The following is a 20616-nucleotide window of genomic DNA, read 5'->3' as shown; positions in this document are numbered from 1 at the left end:
TGATGAACAGAAACTCTTTTTTTTTCTTTAATGATTGTCGTGCTCTTTTATTTTTTTTTCATGTCCCACATGGATTTCATATATTTTTTTATATCTTTATTGGAGTATAACTGCTTTACAATGTTGTTAGTTTCTTCTGTATAACAAAGTGAATCAGCTATATATATACATATATCCCCGTATGCCCTCCCTCTTGAGCCTCCCTCCCACCCTCCCTATCCCACCCCTCTAGGTCGTCACAGAGCACTGAGCTGATTTCCCTGTGCTGTGCAGCAGTTTCCCACTAGCCATGCGTTTTACATTTGGTAGTGTAGGTATGACAGTGCTACTCTCTCACTTCATCCCAGCCCCCCCTGCCCCCCGCAGTCCTCAAGTCCATCCTCTACATCTGTGACTTTATTCCCGCCCTGCCACTAGTGATGAACAGAAACTCTTAATTTAATGTAGTAAATTTTAATAATCTTTTCCTTTATGGCTATTGCTTTTAGTGTCTCAGTACCTTTAATGGAACAGTCCGTCCATTTCCCCACTGATCTGCAGTGCCCTCTCCATTATAAATCCAGTTTTCATATATATGCAAGGGCCTATTTATAGGGTCTTTATTTTGTCCATTAGTCTATTTGTTTTTTGCTGTGCTAATTAGTTACTGGCATTGTTATTTTAATTTTACAAGTCTCAGTATCCAGTAAGGGAAGCCCTCCTATTTGTTCTTTTTCTTTAGGAGTATCTTTTTTTTTTTTTTTTTTTTTTTGCGGTACGCGGGCCTCTCACTGTTGTGGCCTCTCCCGTTGCGGAGCACAGGCTCCGGACGTGCAGGCTCAGTGGCCATGGCTCACGGGCCCAGCCGCTCCGCGGCATGTGGGATCTTCCCGGACCGGGGCACGAACCCGTGTCCCCTGCATCGGCAGGCGGACTCTCAACCACTGCGCCACCAAGGAAGCCCAGGATATATATTTTTAAATTTTTGATCCTTAAAAAATATATTACTTTTAGAACCTCTGTAATGCAGACTAAAATCCAGTTTCATTAAAATGAAGTACCTTGAAAACTCCCTCCCTTTTCACCCCATGCTCAGACCTGCTCCCTCATTCTGTGCATGCATACATGGATTAAAAGTCTACAGAAAGCTAATTTAGGATATAAATTAAATGCTTAAAATAATTTCTTCTCATTAGTCCCAGAGACCTTCATGTGTAAAAATTAACCCATCTGCATCAGAAGGACACTAAACACATTAACAGTGTTAATCTTCAGAGAAATAAATTACAGTCATCCCTTGGTATCCATAGGGGATTAGTCCCAGGACCCCCGAAGATACCAAAATCTGAGGATGCTCAAATCCTTCATACCAAATGGTGTAGTATTTGCATATAACTAACACTCATTCTCCTGAATGTTTTAAGTCATTTCTAGATAGCTTATAATACCTAATACAGTGTAAATGCTATGTAAATAGTTGCCTGGGTGCACCAAATTCAAGTTTTGCTTTTGGGAACTTTCTGGAATTTTTCTTTTTTTTTTTGAATATTTTGATCTACGGTTTGTTGAATCCACAAGTGTGGAACCCACAGATAAAGAGGGCTGACTGTAGTTAAAATGTTTGTAACTTATGGGCTTCCCTGGTGGCGCAGTGGTTGAGAGTCCGCCTGCCGATGCAGGGGACATGGGTTCGTGCCCCAGTCTGGGAGGATCCCACATGCCGTGGAGCGGCTGGGCCCGTGGGCCATGGCCGCTGGGCCTGTGTGTCCGGAGCCTGTGCTCCGCAGAGGGAGAGGCCACAACAGTGAGAGGCCCGCATACCGCAAAAAAAAAAAAAAAAAAAAAAAGTTTGTAACTTGGATTATAGAATTTACCATTCTGCCTTGCATTTTCTCTATGGAAACTTCTTTACCTCACTAGATAAAGATTACCCTGGAGGATGGAAGCTGTGTTCTGTTACTATCACAGTCTCATGGACATTATATATTCTCAGGGAATATTTGTTTAAATAAGTTGAGTTTAACCCCTTGATATAAACAGATAAAAGTTTATGTTGTTCAAAGGAAATGTTCTTCTTGGGATAAGGAGAGTTGGATAGAGAGAGGTTAAGTTCAAAGGCCAAATACAACATGAGAAATATTTCCTTCTCATGTAGGTCTAGAAACAAAGACCATAAATGGCTTCTGGCTCCTTAACAGTAGGGCACATTTCTCAGCTTTGGAACAATTATTTGTAGAAGTAATGAATTAGTAAATAAATTATTCAACGGCTCACTAATTTAAGATGTAGGACAGGCCCTGGCTACTTTTCTGATTTGTTTACAGTGTTTTAAAACTATAGTCAAGGAGGAAAAATGTTTGTAGCATTCCGACATAATTTAAAATACAGTTTTGGATGTGACTTGTTTTCTGTTCAGGTAAATTTCTATTTGCAAAGCCTCGAGGGACACCTGGTATTTGCCTTACCATCAACTTTTAAGGGACAGCTGTATGGTATAAATGGAAATATACCTAGGCAATATATTTTTTTAATTCTTCACAAGATGGTACGTTCTATTCCATGCCCTCCCACCCCCCAAAAAGAGGGAGATTTATTTTAAGTACTTAGAAGACTGACTTTTTTGAGGAAGGTGCAGAAAGTCATCTTATTTCTGTTTCTCAGCACAGTTGTTAGAATTACTCCTGTTAAATTACATCAGGGCAACAATAACCTCTGAAAACTATTTCTGAGTGTTATCTGTTTATCAGAGGTGTTTTGGTAAACCACTTGGCCTCAGATGAAATGAAAATCGTCTACTTTCTGTGATGAGTATTTCAGAACTCTCTGATTAAACATTTTTTAAAGCCTCCAAACAATTTTATCAAGCTGGCCTAAGAGGAAATTTTGAAACCTGTCAACCTTATGTGTGTATTTCTCTCTGTTCATTAGCTATTTTTCCTGAAATGTGTATAAATTGGAATTTCGTGTCCATTTCTGTATTCTTTTTGATTAGCGTTGTCATTTCAGGAGGGACTTGAGACTACAACTGTTCCAGTTTTGTTTTCATTTCTTAGCCACGTGGCCACTGTCTCAAGTAGTAGCTCTGGACTGGGAGTCCAGAAAAACCTCTGTCCCGTGATCACATGGGCCTGTAATTAGTGGTGTGGACAAGAGACCTAACCCCTTTGGTTCTCAGTGGCCTCATAGGTTAGGGATCCAGTCACCTCTGAGCACCCTTTTCACTCTATGATTCTGGTTAAATGTCTTCAAATATCAATTTAAAAGTAAAGGTTTATGTGGATTTAATAATCTTCCTAGTTCCTAAAAGAGCCCTGGACCTTTCTTTCATCACTTGTACATTTAGGTCTGCAGTTTGAACTTTCAGAAGGTCTCTTTACCCTTTATAAGAAACTGGCCTCTGGGTTGGGTATGCCATCACATGGGACAGTGAGTGCCTTTATTGTGTGTCTGAAACACCAGGTTAGTGATTAAGCTGGAATTGATGTCAACAGGAAATTTGCAAAAGGAGAAATGGAAGTGATCAATAAACATACTATAAAATGTTTATCTCGCTGGCAGCAAAAGGAATACAAAATAAACAGCAGTGAGGTACTGTTTTCCATATAGCATCCCAATGAGAGCAGCTCTCTCATATACTACAAGGCAATTGCGAGCAGGCTTCATGAAAAGCATTTTGGCAGTATATAGTGAGAGCTTTAAAAATAGTCACACTTTTGGACACTATTTGCACTTCTAGAAATCTATCCCTAAAGAAATAATCAGAAATGCAAACTTACACAGCAAAGTGTTCCTGTAAATATTACTTCAAGTAGCTAAATACCCCGAACCTAACTGCCCCCAAATGCTGAGAAAGGGCACAGTATACCCCATCTGTATGGAAGATTCTTGTACAAAGAATGTTGAATAACATGGAGAAATACTTCTTAGTAATGAGAAGTGAAAAAAGCAAGATAGAAAATTGTAGATAGTTTGATTATCTGTCTTTATATGTACACACATAACAATACACATACACAAAGCAAGAGAAAAGACTAGAAAAAATTATGTCAGCATGCTAACACTATTTTTCTCTGGATGATGAGCTTATTGATGATTTTATTATTTTTTAATGGATTTTTTTCCAGATGTTATACAATGATTATGTAACTTTATAACAGAAAATAAAGCGAAGACATTTACAGTTTATATTCTGAAGCAGGGAAGTGCACTGGGCCTGCCAGTGTGACTTGTGAGTGTGAGGTTGGCACCAGCCTTGGCTGCTTGTCACCAGGATGCTGGAGGGCACAGAGGGGCACTCTCGGTGGGGGTACCTGTCTCTGCTCATCTCCACTGAACTGGGGTCAGGAAGCCTTTTCTCCCCCTTTGTGAGAGACAGCTGTAACACGGAATCTTGTCAGTTTTTGTTCTTGCTCTTTCGTACAACTCAGACACTAAATTCCCTGAATCGACTTTCTCCCTGCAGTTCACAAACAACAAAGAGGGGGGTGGGTCGGAAGCTGCTGCTCTCGTGCTAACAGCCACCTGCTGACCATTGAGAGCTCAGCAGGCCCCCATCCATGGTCTGGGGAACTTTTTCTGATCACACCAGAAATGGAGCTATTGGGAAAAGGCAAAGGAAGAGAAGAAAAGCCTTACTTGAGTCTCGCCGTAATGCTAAGGCTTCCTTCCACGCCCCTGGCTAGCTGCTAGGAAATGGAAACCGTGATATTTTAAGATGAGCCATGTCTTGATACTTAGAAACGGGCTAATTATGTGAACATGATGGTCCTAGACTCAGGGCAGGGATGAAGAGCAAGGTGAACTTAGTCTGAAAAATCCCAGTTAGACACTATTTTCAGAGATCCATGGCTTTCTGTTTTCTTCTTTTCAGATCTATAGCAGCCACCTGACCAGGCAGGAGAGTGGGTAGCAGGCTCTCCAGGTCTTCTTAAGTAGGGAAATGTCATCTGCAGTGACTAGTTAGGGCTCTGATGGATCCTGAGATTCTTTTAGCCCATCTTGGTTAATGCATTCCTTTATGCAGTGAGTTTTACAAGGGTGCTTAAAATAGCCTATCTATGTTCTGAAATTCCTTGTTAATCCTAGGGATTAGTGACCTTCCTCCCTCTCTCCCTTCCTCACACCCACCCTCCCTTCCTTCCGTCTTTCCTTCCTTGAACAAAGGTGCCTTTCAATGACCAGCAGGTATTCATTGTAATTTCTGAATTAGTGCAGTCCAAACTATCAAGGAAACTGAAGATTCCATCCCTTTTCATCATTCTGATTGCATATAGCTGTGCTGCGGTACAAACAAAGGTAATCCATCTCTAAGGGTGGTATTGAAGGAGTGAGAAGAAAGCTGGCTCAGCAAAGAGCACAAATTTGTATTCATGAAAGTGAAACCATCTAGGCCTTCCTCAAGGCAGATGCCCTGCAGAACGCCTCCACCTTTAATGGCTTCAGAGTCAGAAAGGGTTTGTTGGTGGTTTACAGTTGCAGACTTTTCACTTTCTTTTTCTTGTTTTTAATTTAATTTATTTTAAAAATCACAGAAGTCATGAATATGCATGTACCCTTAGCTTAAAACTTCCCAATTTTGCTGTTCAGGGAGACGCTGCTTTGGGAAAGATCCCCGGTGTTCTCCTTACTTGCTGCCAGTAATAATAAATCCTTCCTTACCTTGAAAAATAACTAGCTAACTAACTAAATAAATAAGTAAATAAATATCACAGAAGGACAAATGCATGTTTAAAAAAATTCAAACAAGATGAAAGTGCACTAATACTGTCCACCCCCCTGTTCCCCGGTTTGTGTATTTGTTGTCCAGTTTTCCCTTCAGAGGGAAGCTTGGAGGAGGGCTGTTGAGAAAGGCCCAGGAGCTAGAGTGGGTGGGAGCAGTGACCAGGGAGATGGTGGGCGGGTCCTTGGGACGTGGCCTGGCTGGACAGGTGTCCCCGAGCTCCTTTGGAGGGGTCTGGGACCCAGGCACATGGCCTGGTCATGTTGGTCCCTTGCGGGCACCAGCAGCGTGACCCACCCAAAGTGGAGGAGGGCGCCATCTACAAGAGAAAGTGCCGTTTGTACTCCTGACCTTGCTGGAACACCTCCTTTTACCTTCAAATGGAGGAAAGTAGAAGCTTGGGTGCCCAGGCGTGGCCATCATCTTAACCCAGTGGAGACGTTGTTCCCAGACTTTAAAAACGTTCACTCTTCACTTTCTTATAAAGCTCCCTGCTATACACAATCATTATGATGTGTGAATAACTTGTTTGCTTATACAAGTTTGTTCCCAGGTACCATTTGTTGAATGAATGAATGAATGAACAAATGGGAAATACTTTAGTTATACATTGTTATGAATCTGAATAATGAACCTGGCAATGTGGTGTCATCTCTGCTCCAGCAAGACTAGGCTCCAAGTCTAGCAGGGCCCTTGATGTCCCCTTGTCTCCCATTCCCATGTACCGTGCTTCTCTATATCACACTTCATGCCTCCTCCTTGTGGTGGTGGCAATTTATGAGCATGTCTTGGGCCACCCATTTTACTGTAAGCTCTTTGATTAATTTCAGAGGGCTCTGTACCCAGTTGTCGCTCAGATACAAATGTGACTCCTCATTCTGGGCTAAACTACACCTGAGGATGGATGGAATAAGAACCAGCTTCCCAGAGCCCTTTGGCCCTGGAAGAGTGGAGGGAAAATCACTGGGGAGTGAGCAGGATTCTAGGACCTGGGAAGCGCCCCTCCCCACTGTGGAATTTCTCTCTCTCTCCCACTCTCATTCCCTGCTGATCTTCCCAAGGGCTTGAAATAGAAAGAGTTTGAAATCTTTGAGGGTGCCTCTCTCTGCAAAAAGGTTCTGGCCCCACCTGGAAGCCATAGCGTCCAGTGCCCCCTCTTCATCCCCTTTCTTCCTTCATCTCTTGTCCCTTCCACATTGTCCCCCCCTCTGCTGCTGGCAGATTTATTTATTCATTCATTTCAAACCAGTTACATTAATTGAGCATCTACTATGAACTAGGCGCTGGGAGGGGTCTTCACGGCTCCTCCTCTTCCTCCTCCTCCTCCTCCCTCTCAGGAGGAAGACAGGCAGCAATGCTACTCACCTGAATACACAGTGACAGGTAGTATCTGCCCAATGCCGTCACAGGCACAACACTGGACACACCGAGGAAAGAGCAACTAATTCTGACCAGGAGGGCCTGAGATGCCTTCACAGTGGAGGTGGCATTTGAGTCAAGCCTGGAAGGGGGAGTAGAGTTTTGACAAATGGGCAGTTTTGATAGCACTTCAGGGAACAGTGTGTGAGTGAGGACATGGAAGCGCATATGGGCAACATGTAGAAGGAGCAAAAGAAGAGAAAAGGGAGGGATAGAAGTCCGATGGCCAAGCCGGCAGTTTGGACTTGATGTGGCAGGAGTTGATCTTCAGATCTGAATGGACTCTCTGTTCCTCCTTCCCAGCTCTGAGAGTGGTCAGGCATTGGTTTGGTTCAGTGATGGCAGACAGGCTGGCTCCCTGAGGGCAGGGATTGATTTGCCCACCATGACATCCCTAATGCCTGGCTCAGTGCCGGAATCATAGTCAGCACTCAATAAATACCTGCCGAATAAAATAAATGATAGATTTCACAGGGTAACTCTGCTTTCTGAGGACGTGATACCAAGAATTCTGAGCCTCAGCCTGAGTCCACCAGGAAGTGCTGCCATGGATCAGTGATGGGGTGGGAGGGGCACTGGGGCAGTTTTGCCATCCCTGCACTAGATGACACTTCCAGCCATCCCTGCAGTGCTTCAGCCCTGGGAGAAGAAGGTAGCCCAGATGAGCCTCAGCTATCAAGTTGTGTTGTTGCTAACTTTTGGAAATTAAGATTTATTTGTTTAACTGGCAGGCCTTGTTTTGGGTGTGCTGCTGTGTGAGAAGGGTACGCCTGCCATTCTGGGAAAGGCCTCCAGCGTGGACACTCCCCTGAGATCCCTCATTCTGAAAGGCTTAGAAGTGGTTTTGAAACAGGCAGAACTGATCTATGGTGTTAGCAGCCAGGCTGGTGGTGCCCATGGTGGGGAGATGTTGCCTGGAAGTGGGAGGAGGGGGCCTTCAGAAAGTAGGTCACATTCTGATCTTTGACCTGGGTACTGGTTACACAGGTGTGTTTATGTTGTGAAAATTCCTCAAGTTTTACCCGTAGGAATTACATGCTTTTCAGTATGTGTGCTTTACCTCATTTAAAAGTTTACTTTTGGGCTTCCCTGGTGGTGCAGTGGTTGAGAGTCTGCCTGCCGGTGCAGGGGACACAGGTTCGTGCCCCGGTCTGGGAAGATACCACATGCCGTGGAGCGGCTGGGCCTGTGAGCCATGGCCGCTGAGCCTGCGCGTCCGGAAAAAACGTTTAAAAAAGAGAGAGTTGTAAAAGGTGAGGCCTGAGGAGTGCAGCCTTAGGCGGAAAGGCTGGAGTTAGGGTCAAGATTCCAGCAGGTTGCAATTCTGTCCATTCCCAGAAGGGGGCAGCATTGTGCCACTTGATAACCTGCAAGACTGGAGAACAAGCTCCTTGTTTCTGACCCCGCCCCTTTTGGAGGCTTAATGCTACTGATTTTGATCATCCTACTGGTCTTTATCTTTGGGATCCAGATTATTCCCTCCCTCCTTCCATCCCAAAGACATCTTTTTTCTTTCTCTTAAGAGTGACCAAAGCCATGTACTCAAAGTGAGAAAAGAGAGTAAAAACCTCAAAAACTGGTACAGGGACACTAGAGCCTAAGAGGGTAACAGCAAATTCATCCTCCTGCCACTGAGCACAGCAGGGACAAGGTCGCAGTCTGTCTCTTTTGTGTTAGGCAGCAGCCTGTAAAATTATTTGAGGAAGATTCTTGAAAGATAAGCTAGTGCTCAAAAACGTGCATCCTGGGCGTGTGAGAAATCAGCCCCGTCGAGCCACTGATGGCCAGTGAAGGCACCACTGGGGGTTGGGGAGGCATCCCTTCTGTGTAGAACACTTGTGCAGTATGCTTTGTAACCAGTCTCTTCATCTGCCCAGTGAAACGTAGCCATACGATTTTCTCCTGTTTTAAAACTGTGCTATATTGTTTCTGTAATGAGGTTAAAATCCAGGTGCCACCTCACATTGGATGGAAGGCAAAGATGGCTTCAGGAGCTGGAAGCCCCACACATCCCGTGTCTTCCTCCTTCCATCCCGCCATCCGTCTGTTCATTCTCATTTGTTCATCCATCCATCCATGTTTTGAACATGTTTAAAGAGCCTGTTGTCTGTTGAGTATAGTGCTTAGCACTGGGGATAGAGGGAAGGACAAGAGAATGCTCCTTGCCACGGTGGGGGTAGGGCGGGGGGCAGACGGGTATTTATGTTGTAATCACAGTGCAATCTGGTCATGCTCTTCACGGCAGGGTGTGCTAGATGTGGCAGGGCACAAAGGAGGGTTCGGAGCTGCGTGAAGGGGACTGTGTGCAGGGTACAGGGACAGCCACCAGAGAAGGGGATGGTAAAGGTTGGGTCCAGGTTTCCCCAGGAACCCAGGCTGAGGTGGGCATTCCTGCTGAATCCTAGGAAGCACGGCACATTCTGGGAATGGCCAAGTGTCCCTGTGACCTTTGTGAGGAGCAGGGGCATTTAGATGTGAGAGGAGAGGCCAGGAAGGTAGATGGGGCTGATGGTAGAGAGAACTGCATGCTTGGTCTGTGGGTACAATTCCCTGAGCTTCCTGAGGAAAATGCAGATCTGGGTCCTCGGACACCAAAACCCCAACCTACCCTGGATACGGCTCATGTGGCCCGAGGACACAAGGTTCCCGCAGTGTCTATGCCAGTGTTCCTGAGAAACAGGGACCCCAGACACCATTGCTCCCCCTTCAAGGTGCTTCTGTATTAAAATGCATCATGAGATCCAAGTGCATTATATTTTAAAATCATTTTTAATATCTTTCATCACTCACATTTTCTGGGAATCTTGCTGGGATGTGGCACAAAAAGATGTCATTCTGCCAATGGTGACATTGCTGGTGGAATTTCTTGGAGGTGGAAGGAAGGCGGTTTTATGACTCAAAAGAGCTTATTATTAAGATAGATCTTAGAGCTGGAACAATGGGGTGACTATTTTTATGCGTATGCACATGTGAAATTTCTTCCAAATTAACATGGTACCATGCTGGATGGGCCCTGTGACACTGAATAATTTGACTGAGGCTTAAAAAATACGTGTTAGGGCTTCCCTGGTGGCGCAGTGGTTGAGAGTCCACCTGCCGATGCAGGGGACGCGGGTTCGTGCCGCGGTCCGGGAAGATCCCACGTGCTGCGGAGCGGCTGGGCCCGTGAGCCATGGCCGCTAAGCCTGCGTGTCCGGAGCCTGTGCTCCGCAGCGGGAGAGGCCACAACAGTGAGAGGCCCGCGTACCGCAAAAAAAAAAAAAAAAAAAAAAAAAAAAAAAATACGTGTTACATTTCCATTTGATGTCAAATATATGGGTCTTTTCCACGTTGGAAAATACCCCCCACACACACACACATACCACCAAACTCACACATGCACATACGCATACATACACACGCTCATAACAAGATTTTAAAATACAAAGGCCAGGAGTCCTTTTTTTCTAGCTGACCTTCATCTTTTTCCCAGTCAGCCTCTTTGTTCCACTCTGTCCCTCTGAATCCACTAGAAAGTTTCCTTTAAACTGCCTCTGTCCACACAGCTGATGTAACAGGGGCTGCACAGTGTACAAATCAGAGGCCTGTCCAGAGACCTTACCCTGTATCAGGGTTCATCTACATGAGCCTCGAGTGTGAAATGAGATCCTGTTAAATTAACAAAGACAGTGCCCTCTACCTCCATCACTGAGCTAGGTTTGTGGTCAGCTTGGCCTCTTTGAGGTTATTGGGTTTTTGAGCCTCTAAATAAAAGCCATTCCATGTAAGTGAGCTTGAAGCACCCGAGGGTTTGTACATCAATAGGCTTGTCATGCTGGGGGTGATGTTGGCGGAGAACATCAATCTGTCCCCTCATTCAGACATTCCTACCTGCTGCTTTGTAAGAGTGAAATACAGGCACATGCTCTCAGCAGAGGTTTCCACAAATACTTTGAGTTTGGAATAGCTCTTGCTCACATGCTTCAAAACTGAGTAACAATTTCAAATCTGAAACAAAGTAATTTCAGTAGGAGGGTCAACCCCTTCTTGTCCTCTTAAGAGAAAATATCTATAGTTCATTATTTAGCCAGTAAAGGTGTGACTAAAACAGCTTTTTTTTTTTTTTTTTTTTTGCGGTACTCGTGCCTCTCACTGCTGCGGTCCCTCCCATTGCGGAGCACAGGCTCTGGACGCACAGGCTCAGCGGCCATGGCTCACGGGCCCAGCCGCCCCGCAGCATGTGGGATCTTCCCGGACCGGGGCACGAACCTGTGTCCCCTGCATCGGCAGGCAGACTCTCAACCACTGCGCCACCAGGGAAACCCTAAAACAGCTTTTTAAAAAATAGGCACTATTTAAAAAAAATAGGCACTATAAATAAATTGTAATCCACCCATATGTGAAATGCTCGATAGATGTTTAAAAAATGAAATAGATCTGGGGAATTCCCTGGCTGTCCACTGGTTAGGACTCTGTGCTTTCACTGCTGGGGCCCCGGGTTCAATTCCTGGTTGTGGAACTAAGATCCTGAAAGCCTCTTGGAGCAGCCAAAAAAAAAAAAAAAAAAAGGGAAATAGATCTGTATGGACTGATAGTAACTGCCTCATCAGAGGGGAATAGGCCTGGGACGGCGGGGGCAGGGGTGTTTGAATTTGAACAAAAAGGGCATATTCATATATAATTTGTATGATTTAAAATTTTTAAAAAGAATGTAAGCAGGCACTGTATAAAAGTTAAGGAAAGAGTAATCTTCATGAGCAAAACCCCAACGTAAACCTGTCTGTGTCCTCCTGAGCCCTTCATTACTCCGGGCTCAGCATAACTGACATTTGTACAGACCTTTAAAATTTACAAGTATCTTCATGCAGTCATTTCTTTTAATTCTCCCAACAACCCTTTGAGGCAGGTTTTTAAAATCCCCATTTTACAGAGGAGCAGACTGATGCTCAGAGTAAGTGACTTGCCTTGGCTCATAAAGGTCTTTGAGAAGCAGAACAGAGATTCAGATCCAGGCCTTCCAGATGTGAGGCCTGGTGTTCTTTCCACTTTGCCACATTGGAAAGTAGTTAATTTCTTCTCATTTGACTTAATTTCCTTATCACTTATTTGTAAGGAGCCATTTGTTCAAGTTGGATTTACAAGTGGCATTGGTCAGCCTGTTTTCACACAGGGCAGTTATCTCTACTCATCAGCTGGTAAGGTTTGTACTGCTATTTTCTGGATGCTTTGAATCCCTGCCCCACCAGTTTTCTTTGTCTGTTATCTTTCCTCAGAGAGCCTTTTCATAAACTGCTGGTCCAAGGCCTTGTCAAGGGGCAGACATTCCGCCTACCATCTGGACAGTATCTACAGCGAGAGGAAGTAGATCTCACAGGTAAGGATGGCCCATCTAGTCCCATCCAGGTGCTCACAGAAAACCAAGCAGGTGAATGCTGCCAGGCCCTGGCTGGGCAGGAATCCAGGAGAGTGACCCTTTAGCCTCATGGTCTCAAAGCCTCAGCTGGCTCTGGGCTGGCGCCCTCTGAGGCTGAGGCTGGCTGCCCCTCAGCCCCATCCCATCCAGCTCAAGTGTCAGTTCAGTTTCTGGAAGTGTTTTCTTTTGTATATAACATGGAGTCAACTCTGGCATCACCTCCTGTCCTAGTGTGTGTTTGACAGCCCATCTCAGGGACAGAGCCCCCAGACCCAAGAGACATTCTTGTAAGACTGGGGCATTCTCGGCACATCTCCCCACGTGGTCTGGAGGGGCATTTCAGAACGTCAGGGGCCACCAGTCTACTTGGGCCCCCTGGTGGAATTCCTCCCCCTGACCCCTGGACTTCCCCTTCTCCCAGCTTTCCCGAGCCTTTTCCTTCCACCCTGTGTTTTCACTCATCCTCAAAGATCTCTAGGTGGCATGATGAAGGTGTATCACGTGCACCCAGCATATAAATAAATGACATGTCAGCAAATTGGGAGGTGGCTGTGAGAAACTCTGGCCATTAAATTTAGAATAACTCATGCTTAGTGGATGAAATTAGGTAAACCCAAATTAGGTAAACCCAACCCTTAAATGGTAGGCAGGCTCCCAAGCCAAACACTAGAGAGAAGGTTTAGGTGGAAGCAGGCAATGGGATTACCTAGTTAAAGCAGTAATTCCTCAGGGTTTGGAAGGGTCACCATGGTCCTTGGGAGAAAAAGAAGCTGGAGAAACAGAAATTGGCAGTGTTTCTCCAACACTTGCCAGAGGGAAAGGAGCTAAAAGGGAAAGGAGCTAAATGCAGTGCAGTTTGTGCAGTGTACAAAGGCAACTGGCTGAGGGGGTGAACAGGGCCCGAGATCCAGCCACTCATCCAACTATACACCTCAGGGCCACATCTGCCAAGAGAGGGCACCTTTTTCTAACTTCTCAACTTCTCTGCCCAGAAAGATGCCTTTTTCCTAATTTTCACAACAGTGTTATAAAGGCTTACTGCAGCCTGGACAGGGGGTGTGGGGTAGAGGGGGCAGTGGTTCCCTGATCCTCACCACAGCTTGGATAAAACATCTTCCAGGACTTTAGTCTCCCTTTGCTCTGATGTCACGGGGTCAAGCATTGTTGTGAACATCTTTTCCCTTCCCACGCAGACTTTCCCCCAGGGGGAGAATATGGATGTAGATCAGCAAGGGCAGGCATCTGTCTACTTAGTGGGTGTGGCTCTCATGAAATATGGAGTTGGCTTGTAGGTATATACGCTGGTCCCTTGGGGAGTGAGTTTGGTTGCTGTTAAAGGGAATATTTAGCTGGAAGGAACAGAAATCCACACAAAGGCAGGTTTCGCACAGGGATGTAGGGACATCGCCCAAACCCAGCTGCAGAAAGTACAACATGTAGGAAGCTTCCGGGCCACTCCTCTCTCCTCCGTCTTTCTTGAGCCTCCAGTTCCTCTCCCTGCTCCTCTCTGTTCTTCTGCCATGTTCTCCTTCCTCCGCCAGGCTTGGAGTCTGCTCTCCCTAATTTCAGTTTACAGAGTGACCTTTGGCAGCCGCAGAGCCACATCTTGCCCCAGCTCCTTAGGACCTTCTGGTTCCAGTGCCCAACAACACTGAGACAGAGTTTCTGTCTCTTAGTTCCAGTTCCTGAGAAGGAGGCTTAGCCTTCTCAGATGTCCTTCCTGGTCCCAGCCACTGGAGCTTGGCAGCAAGGTCACCTCCTCCAAACATGGCCATGGAAGGCCTCCTCCATCAGCACCGTCTGGACCGATGGTGTGTGGGTGGAGAGGAGACAAAGAACAGGGCTGCACAATGGGACACCGTGTTTACTGTGAGCCCAGCGAGCTAACTCCACGCGTGGGCCTCGGTGCTGCGAGATCGTGTTCTGGTGACTTCAACACGGACGGGGGACCTAGCCCCCAGGTGAAGTGACCCCTCAAGTGCTTTGCTGCTCCGAGATCCTGACTGGTCATCTGGCAGTTTCCAAAGGAGACCCTGAATCCATAAAGAGAAGAGTATTATGCGAGTCTTCCTTATCCTTTTTCACTTTCCTTTTTGTATATAAGTAATTTACTTTTTTTAAAAAAGGGAAATTACTTTGTGTTGTTTTGTGATTGAGAAAAAGGAAGATTTGTTATGGGAGGTGGGCCTCATTTATTTGAAAACAAAAACATTTTTATGACGTCTAGAGGGAGAGAACGAGTCATGTTAAATGAATTAGTGGAGTTCTTTAAATTGACACTTATAATTGCTCACCCAGTATTTTCTTATTGAATATACTGTCACAGAACAAATTCGGCACCACACATCCCCTACTGATGCAATTTTCTGGTGTCTAGGTTCTGTTCCTGTTCATGCAAACACGAGGGAGAAGTTAGAGGTGACTTGGGAGAAGATGAGCAAATCCAAGCACAATGGCGTGGACCCCGAGGCCGTCGTGGAGCAGTACGGCATTGACACCACCCGGCTCTACATCCTTTTCGCCGCCCCTCCTGAGAAGGATATCTTGTGGGATGTAAAGAGTAAGTCACCTTCCTCTTCCCAGCCTGCCTCCTCCGTGATCCGCCTCGGTGCTGAAGATATTCAAGGAAGGAAATGTCTTTGCTGAGTCAATAGTAGGGTTCTAGGAATCAGCTCTGTGAGGCAAGTAGCAATTTGCCCAACATCCTGTGCCATTCCTAGGCCAGTTTTCTCAGATGTAATGAGCCTCAAAACCTTTGGGGGAGCTCGCTGTGACTGCAGACTCCCAGTCCTCACCACAGCCCTGCTGACCCCGTCCCCAGGGCAGGGCCCCAGAGCCTGCCGTCAGTGAATCTGTGGCGTTCTCATGCAGGTTCTACGAGAATCCCACTTTGAAAACGTTTCCTTGGTCTAACCTGAAAGGTTTTTTCTAGAATGGTGTCATTGCCTCTCACCAGTCCAGAAAACCCCGCATGGGGCCTGGTCCTGATGTTACCTGTGACCTCTTCAGTCACTCACAGTAGCCTTCAGAGGCCCCCGCAGGGGAGATTCACCCCTCCAAAGTTGTTTAGACCTAAAATGGTGTGAGGTAAAATAATCTCAGGTATCTGGATATCCTAGAATAAGCTGTCCAACAGTAATCAGTAATTCAGTTTTCCTTCATGTGGTCTTATCCAAGTGTTATGGGAAAAAGAAATCAGGTGCCTGAAATCACTGTTCAGTTCAACACACCATTTCTAGTGAGAAATGTGGTCTGGAGCAGTGGTCACAGATGCCAGTCCTGGAGCTAGAATCCCGGGGGACACTCAGGCCCAGGTTCTGGCTCCCCAGCCCTCCCTGTGGGACCAGCTCCAGGAATCTGTCTCTAACAAGCCTTCCAGAAGTTCCTGCTGTGCATCCAGGCTTGAGAATGTCTAGTCCAGTGGCTAAAGTGTAAAAGACCTGAACTGGCCCTAATTTGGTTAGCCGTGTGACCCAGGGCCACCAGGTGAAGCTGTTCAACTTCTCCAGATCAGATGAACAGCTGATTTGATGAACACCTCTGAAATATGTGATACACACAGATCTGGCGAGGACAGGGGTTGTGTTAAAGCACCTCAGGCTGTGCAGCACTGCAGCTCAGAGTGCGGTCTGTGGACCACTGCCCCCTCTGCATGTTACCTGTCCACGTGAGATGGGGCACCTGCACCAGTGTAAGTCAACCCTGTCTCCAAGCACACTGTTAGTTCTGAGGACACTGTTGTCACAGCAAGCTTTCTTAACCAAGGAGGCAGTGCCCTGATGCACATCCTGGCCCAAGCTTCTAAGTTCGTTGTGGGCCAGTGACAGTTGGTGGAAACCCTTTGTGTAGCCCTGCCGTCCTGTACTCTGAATATCTGGGGCTCTAAGAAACGATAGAGTCAGTCCTGGTCTGAGTTCCCGGACACTGGAAGCCAGGAAGGACCCTTCTCCGTGCCCTTGGAGAGATCCACCGGGCACAGTGAAGTGTCTTTTCATTCACAGGTGCTTTGTCACTTAGATGTAACCAAACCAATCATTCTCACGTGTCTCTCTTTCTCTCTCTGTTTCACTGACATTACACTCAGCCGACGCTCTCCCTGGGGTGCTGAGATGGCAGCAGCGTCTCTGGTCCTTGGCAACTCGATTTATCGAGGTCAGGGTTTCTGGGAAGGTTCCCAGTCCTCAGCTGTTGAGTAACGAGGAGAAAGCCGAGGGCAGGAAGCTGTGGGAGTACAAGAACTCCATCATCTCTCAGGTCAGAAACCTTCCAGGGGACACTGGTTGATTCTGTAACTGAGCCCATGTGATCTGTGTGGCTCACCCTGCCTTGGGGTGGGCACTCTGGGTCTTCCTCCTTTCTTATTATGGTGGCCCACTTGCCTTGATTAATTGATCTTACTGCTTTGGGTATTTCACCAAGGTGAAGCAACAGTGCAAACATTGTCATGAACAGAGATGGTCTCAGGAAATGGCTCCCACTAATAGTGCCTCCCACTTATCCATCCCAGATCTCAAGAAGCTGCCCACTTTCCATGTTTCCACATTTAACACATCCAGGTAGAGAACCAAATTTAATATCATACTGATGACACACTGTATATGTTATAAAGACAGAAACAGAATTTTAGAGTTGAAAGGGGCTTGAAAAGACTCTCTTCTTTAGCCTCCTCATCAGCCCGTCTGTGGGCAGAGCTGAGACACAGAGAGGTTAAATGTCTTATGAAAGTCACACAACCAGTGAGGAACTGAGCAGAGAGTTCCCTGATACTCAGAATAGGGAGTATTTTCCCACTCAGGTACTTTGTTGCACAGTGTTCACGTGAGTTATTGTGGGTTAAATTTTACAGGTAAAATAAATGTTCACTTTATCTTCTTAGAGAATAGTATATTATTGTCTAAATCATTTTAAAAGATTCTTCATTGATAGCATCCCTTTAAATTGTTCATCCAGAAGTCTGCTATAACACCATGACATTCACCTTTTTTAAGAACTTTGTGAAAAAATGTCATATATCTTTGAAAGAAGGCCCTTAGGAAATCTGAAGCCATTTTTTAATGGGTACCAGATACCCCAAATTCTCCTTAGGCTGAATTTTTTTTTTTAAGTTGTGCTGATTCAAACTTAGAAAGTTAGCCAAGGTCACTTCACTGGACTCTGGCAACTGATTACATTGAAGGAGCAGGGCTTTTCCTCTGGTTTGTATAACCTGCGGTGGCCCTGGGTCCAGCATGGTCTCATTTATTGACACTTCTTCAGCTTTATTTTCATCCTCTCTACTATAGTGTAGAGAAACAGAGCTCACGGAATTGAACTTAGTGACCTGAGAGATGCGTGAATGATCGTTTTCATACCCCATATTTTCTCTTTGGATTTGGCAAATTCTTCTCTTCTGGCAGATAATGGAATTGGGTTATTTCAACAAGTTGGAAACTCTTGACATCTTAAGGATGTGTTATTTTTCTATATCTTTGCCCATGGTCAAAATTGAAAAGCACACCAATAGGAAAAAGCTGACAAATCATATTTGTATTCTTGTGTTGACTCTGTATTTGAAAATGTAAAACTAACCTTATCCCATATACCAATAATCTTCACTGTGAATTGAAGTCATGTAACCACGGAGAGGTGACATCCTTTACCCCATCTCCTGTTTACTATCGTTTTGATGTTTGCTCATCAAATGGGTCCTGCCTCCTTTTCAGGTAATGATCAGTGTTTTCTTAGGCACCTACTATGGGAACCAACATTGTCCCAAATATGGGGAAAGAGTAACAGTCTTGAGTGGTGGAAACAACATTGACTTTGATTTTAAAAATCTTTGTGCTGACGAAACATTAAAGTGACTATTTGAGATAGTGAATACATTTATAAATATCTTTTATTGCATGCATTTAGTTTCACATTTTTTGGATAATTTAGTATTTTTATGAAAAGCTTAAAGGAAGTTTGAACAAAGTGAATAATTCAACTTTTTACCAATAGGTGACTGCACATTTCACAGAGGACTTCTCACTGAATTCTGCGATTTCTCAACTGATGGGACTCAGCAGTGCCCTCTTGGTAAGTGGCCCATCTGTGCTCATTTGCTGGTAACCGAGGAGGGAGCGTGGCTTCCAGTCACGTGGTGAGGTGGCCTGCAGCTCCTTGAGGGCAGAGACTATGCCTTTCTGGACGTTTTATCTCTGAAGTCTGGTGTATAGTAGGTGCCCCGTAAAGTGAATGGGTGTGACTGAGTTAACTGATTAGCCACACCTCAGGAAGACACTGAGTGTTTGCAGGAACTGTCGAAGAATGGGGAACCCTGAGCTCCCTGAGGGGCGCAAGAGGACCCCTGTCCTGGAGGTTCCACATTGCAGAACCTTTGAGCAAGTCTCTGTATTTCCCACTGGTTCTGTGCACATAGGAAACATAGCTGAGTGGTTAAGAATTAGGACCGACCTGGATTCTAATCTGGTCTCCATCTCTTGGTTAACCGTGTACGCAGGGACAGATGACTCTCCCTCTCTAACCCTTAGCTGCTTTATCTGTCAAATGGGGTAACAATACTGCCCTCAAAGGGTAGTAAAAACCAAATGAGTTAGCATCTGACTGTGGGCGTGGTTAAATGCTCAGTCAACAGTAATATATCTGCTCGGGAATTCCCTGGCGGTCCAGTGGTTAGGGCTCTGCTCTTCCATTGCAGGGGGCATGGGTTTGATCCCTGGTCCGGGAAACTAAAATCCTGCAAGCCGCGCAGCACTGCCAAAAAGGCAAATAGTAATATATCTGCTGTTGCTGCTCCAGCTTTTTTTTTTTTTTTTTTGCTGTACGCGGGCCTCTCACTGCTGTGGCCTCTCCCGTTGCGGAGCACAGGCTCCGGACACACAGGCTCCGCGGCCATGGCTCGCGGGCCCAGCCGCTGCGCGGCATGTGGGATCTTCCGGGATAGGGGCACGAACCCGTGTCCCCTGCATCGGCAGGCGGACTCTCAACCACTGCGCCACCAGGGAAGCCCTCCAGCTATTTTTAATACTATGATTAAATGGGGAAAGTTCTTTGCAAAAATGATGTTGAAGAGGGTTTTTTCCTGCCTGTTTGTGTCTCTGGATTTCACATACATTCATGGCCTTTCTTACCCAGTCTTATCTTGTACACCTCAGTGTTCTTACATTGCTGTTCTTTTCTGTTCCTCAGCAAGCTTCTCAGAGAGTTGTTCTCCACAGCCCTGAGTTTGAGGATGCTCTCTGCGCCCTGATGGTGATGGCTGCTCCCATGGCCCCTCACATAACCTCGGAGCTCTGGGCAGGTAGGTGGGGAGGCCTTGCTTGACCAGTTACTACTGACCAGCATGTGCTCCAGCATCTTGTTGAGCATTATTCAGGACTCATATGTCCTCAGCTGTGGGTCCAGCGTTTGGCATCTGCACTTGGGACCCCTCTGTAGAAATGGGAATGAAGTGAGAAGGTGCTGTGCAGGAGGACTTGATGGTTATTCTGGGCCCCGTTCTCCAGACCTTGTGTTCAGAGGTCTCCTGTGACTTCTGCGGATGTTTCAAAGGAGCTTGCAGAAGCCAGGCAGCCTAGGGATGCTGTGTTTACATCATGCTTTTATCTGGGGCCCTCTGAGAAGAAGCATTCATTTCTTTTTCATAATTGTTTTAGCTCTTCTCACCTGTTTATTCTTCTCAGTAGAACTCTGGCATAGTTCTGTTAAGTTCTCCCAAAATCTCCTTGAGATTTTGATTGAGATTTGGTTAAACCTAGAATTAACTTGGGAAAGTTTCACATTTTTACTGCATCTAGGCTTCCATCCCAAAACATGATCTGTCTCTCCATTCATTCAAGACTTCCCTCATGCCTGGGCAAGTTTTGTAATTTTCTTCATGTAGGTCCCACACATTTCTTAAGATTATTCTCAAGTATTATATCTTGCCACGTTTCATTTTATTTTTGTTATTGTGACTGGAATCTTTTTTCTTTAATAATTTTTGACTGGTAATGTCTGGCATATAATTTTTAATATTAATTTACTTCCTTATTTTCTAACCAGATTCCCTACCAATCTCTCCTCCTTCATTTAAGGGGTAGAATCCTCTTGGATTTTCCAGGAGTCTATGATCAGCAAATAA

At 45.6% G+C, this 20616-nt stretch overlaps 1 protein-coding gene across 6 annotated transcripts in view; it reads left to right on the top strand.

The window, feature by feature from the left end:
* The window catches only part of LARS2 (leucyl-tRNA synthetase 2, mitochondrial), a 251118-nt gene that overhangs the window by 216743 nt on the left and 13759 nt on the right, over positions 1-20616 (top strand). For all 6 annotated transcript variants that reach the window (XM_081246586.1, XM_081246585.1, XM_081246582.1 and 3 more), the window contains 5 exons: positions 12370-12470; positions 14887-15069; positions 16594-16763; positions 18492-18569; positions 19683-19794. In XM_081246586.1, the coding sequence (XP_081102712.1) occupies positions 12370-12470; positions 14887-15069; positions 16594-16763; positions 18492-18569; positions 19683-19794 (644 nt within the window). The remainder of the gene's footprint in view (positions 1-12369; positions 12471-14886; positions 15070-16593; positions 16764-18491; positions 18570-19682; positions 19795-20616) is intronic.

Source organism: Mesoplodon bidens, assembly GCF_964165515.1.
Source record: "Mesoplodon bidens genome assembly, chromosome: 10".
NCBI classification, from domain to species: Eukaryota; Metazoa; Chordata; class Mammalia; order Artiodactyla; family Ziphiidae; genus Mesoplodon; species Mesoplodon bidens.
Note: the sequence above shows the minus strand (reverse complement) of the source record. Positions and strands in the feature narration are given on the sequence as shown.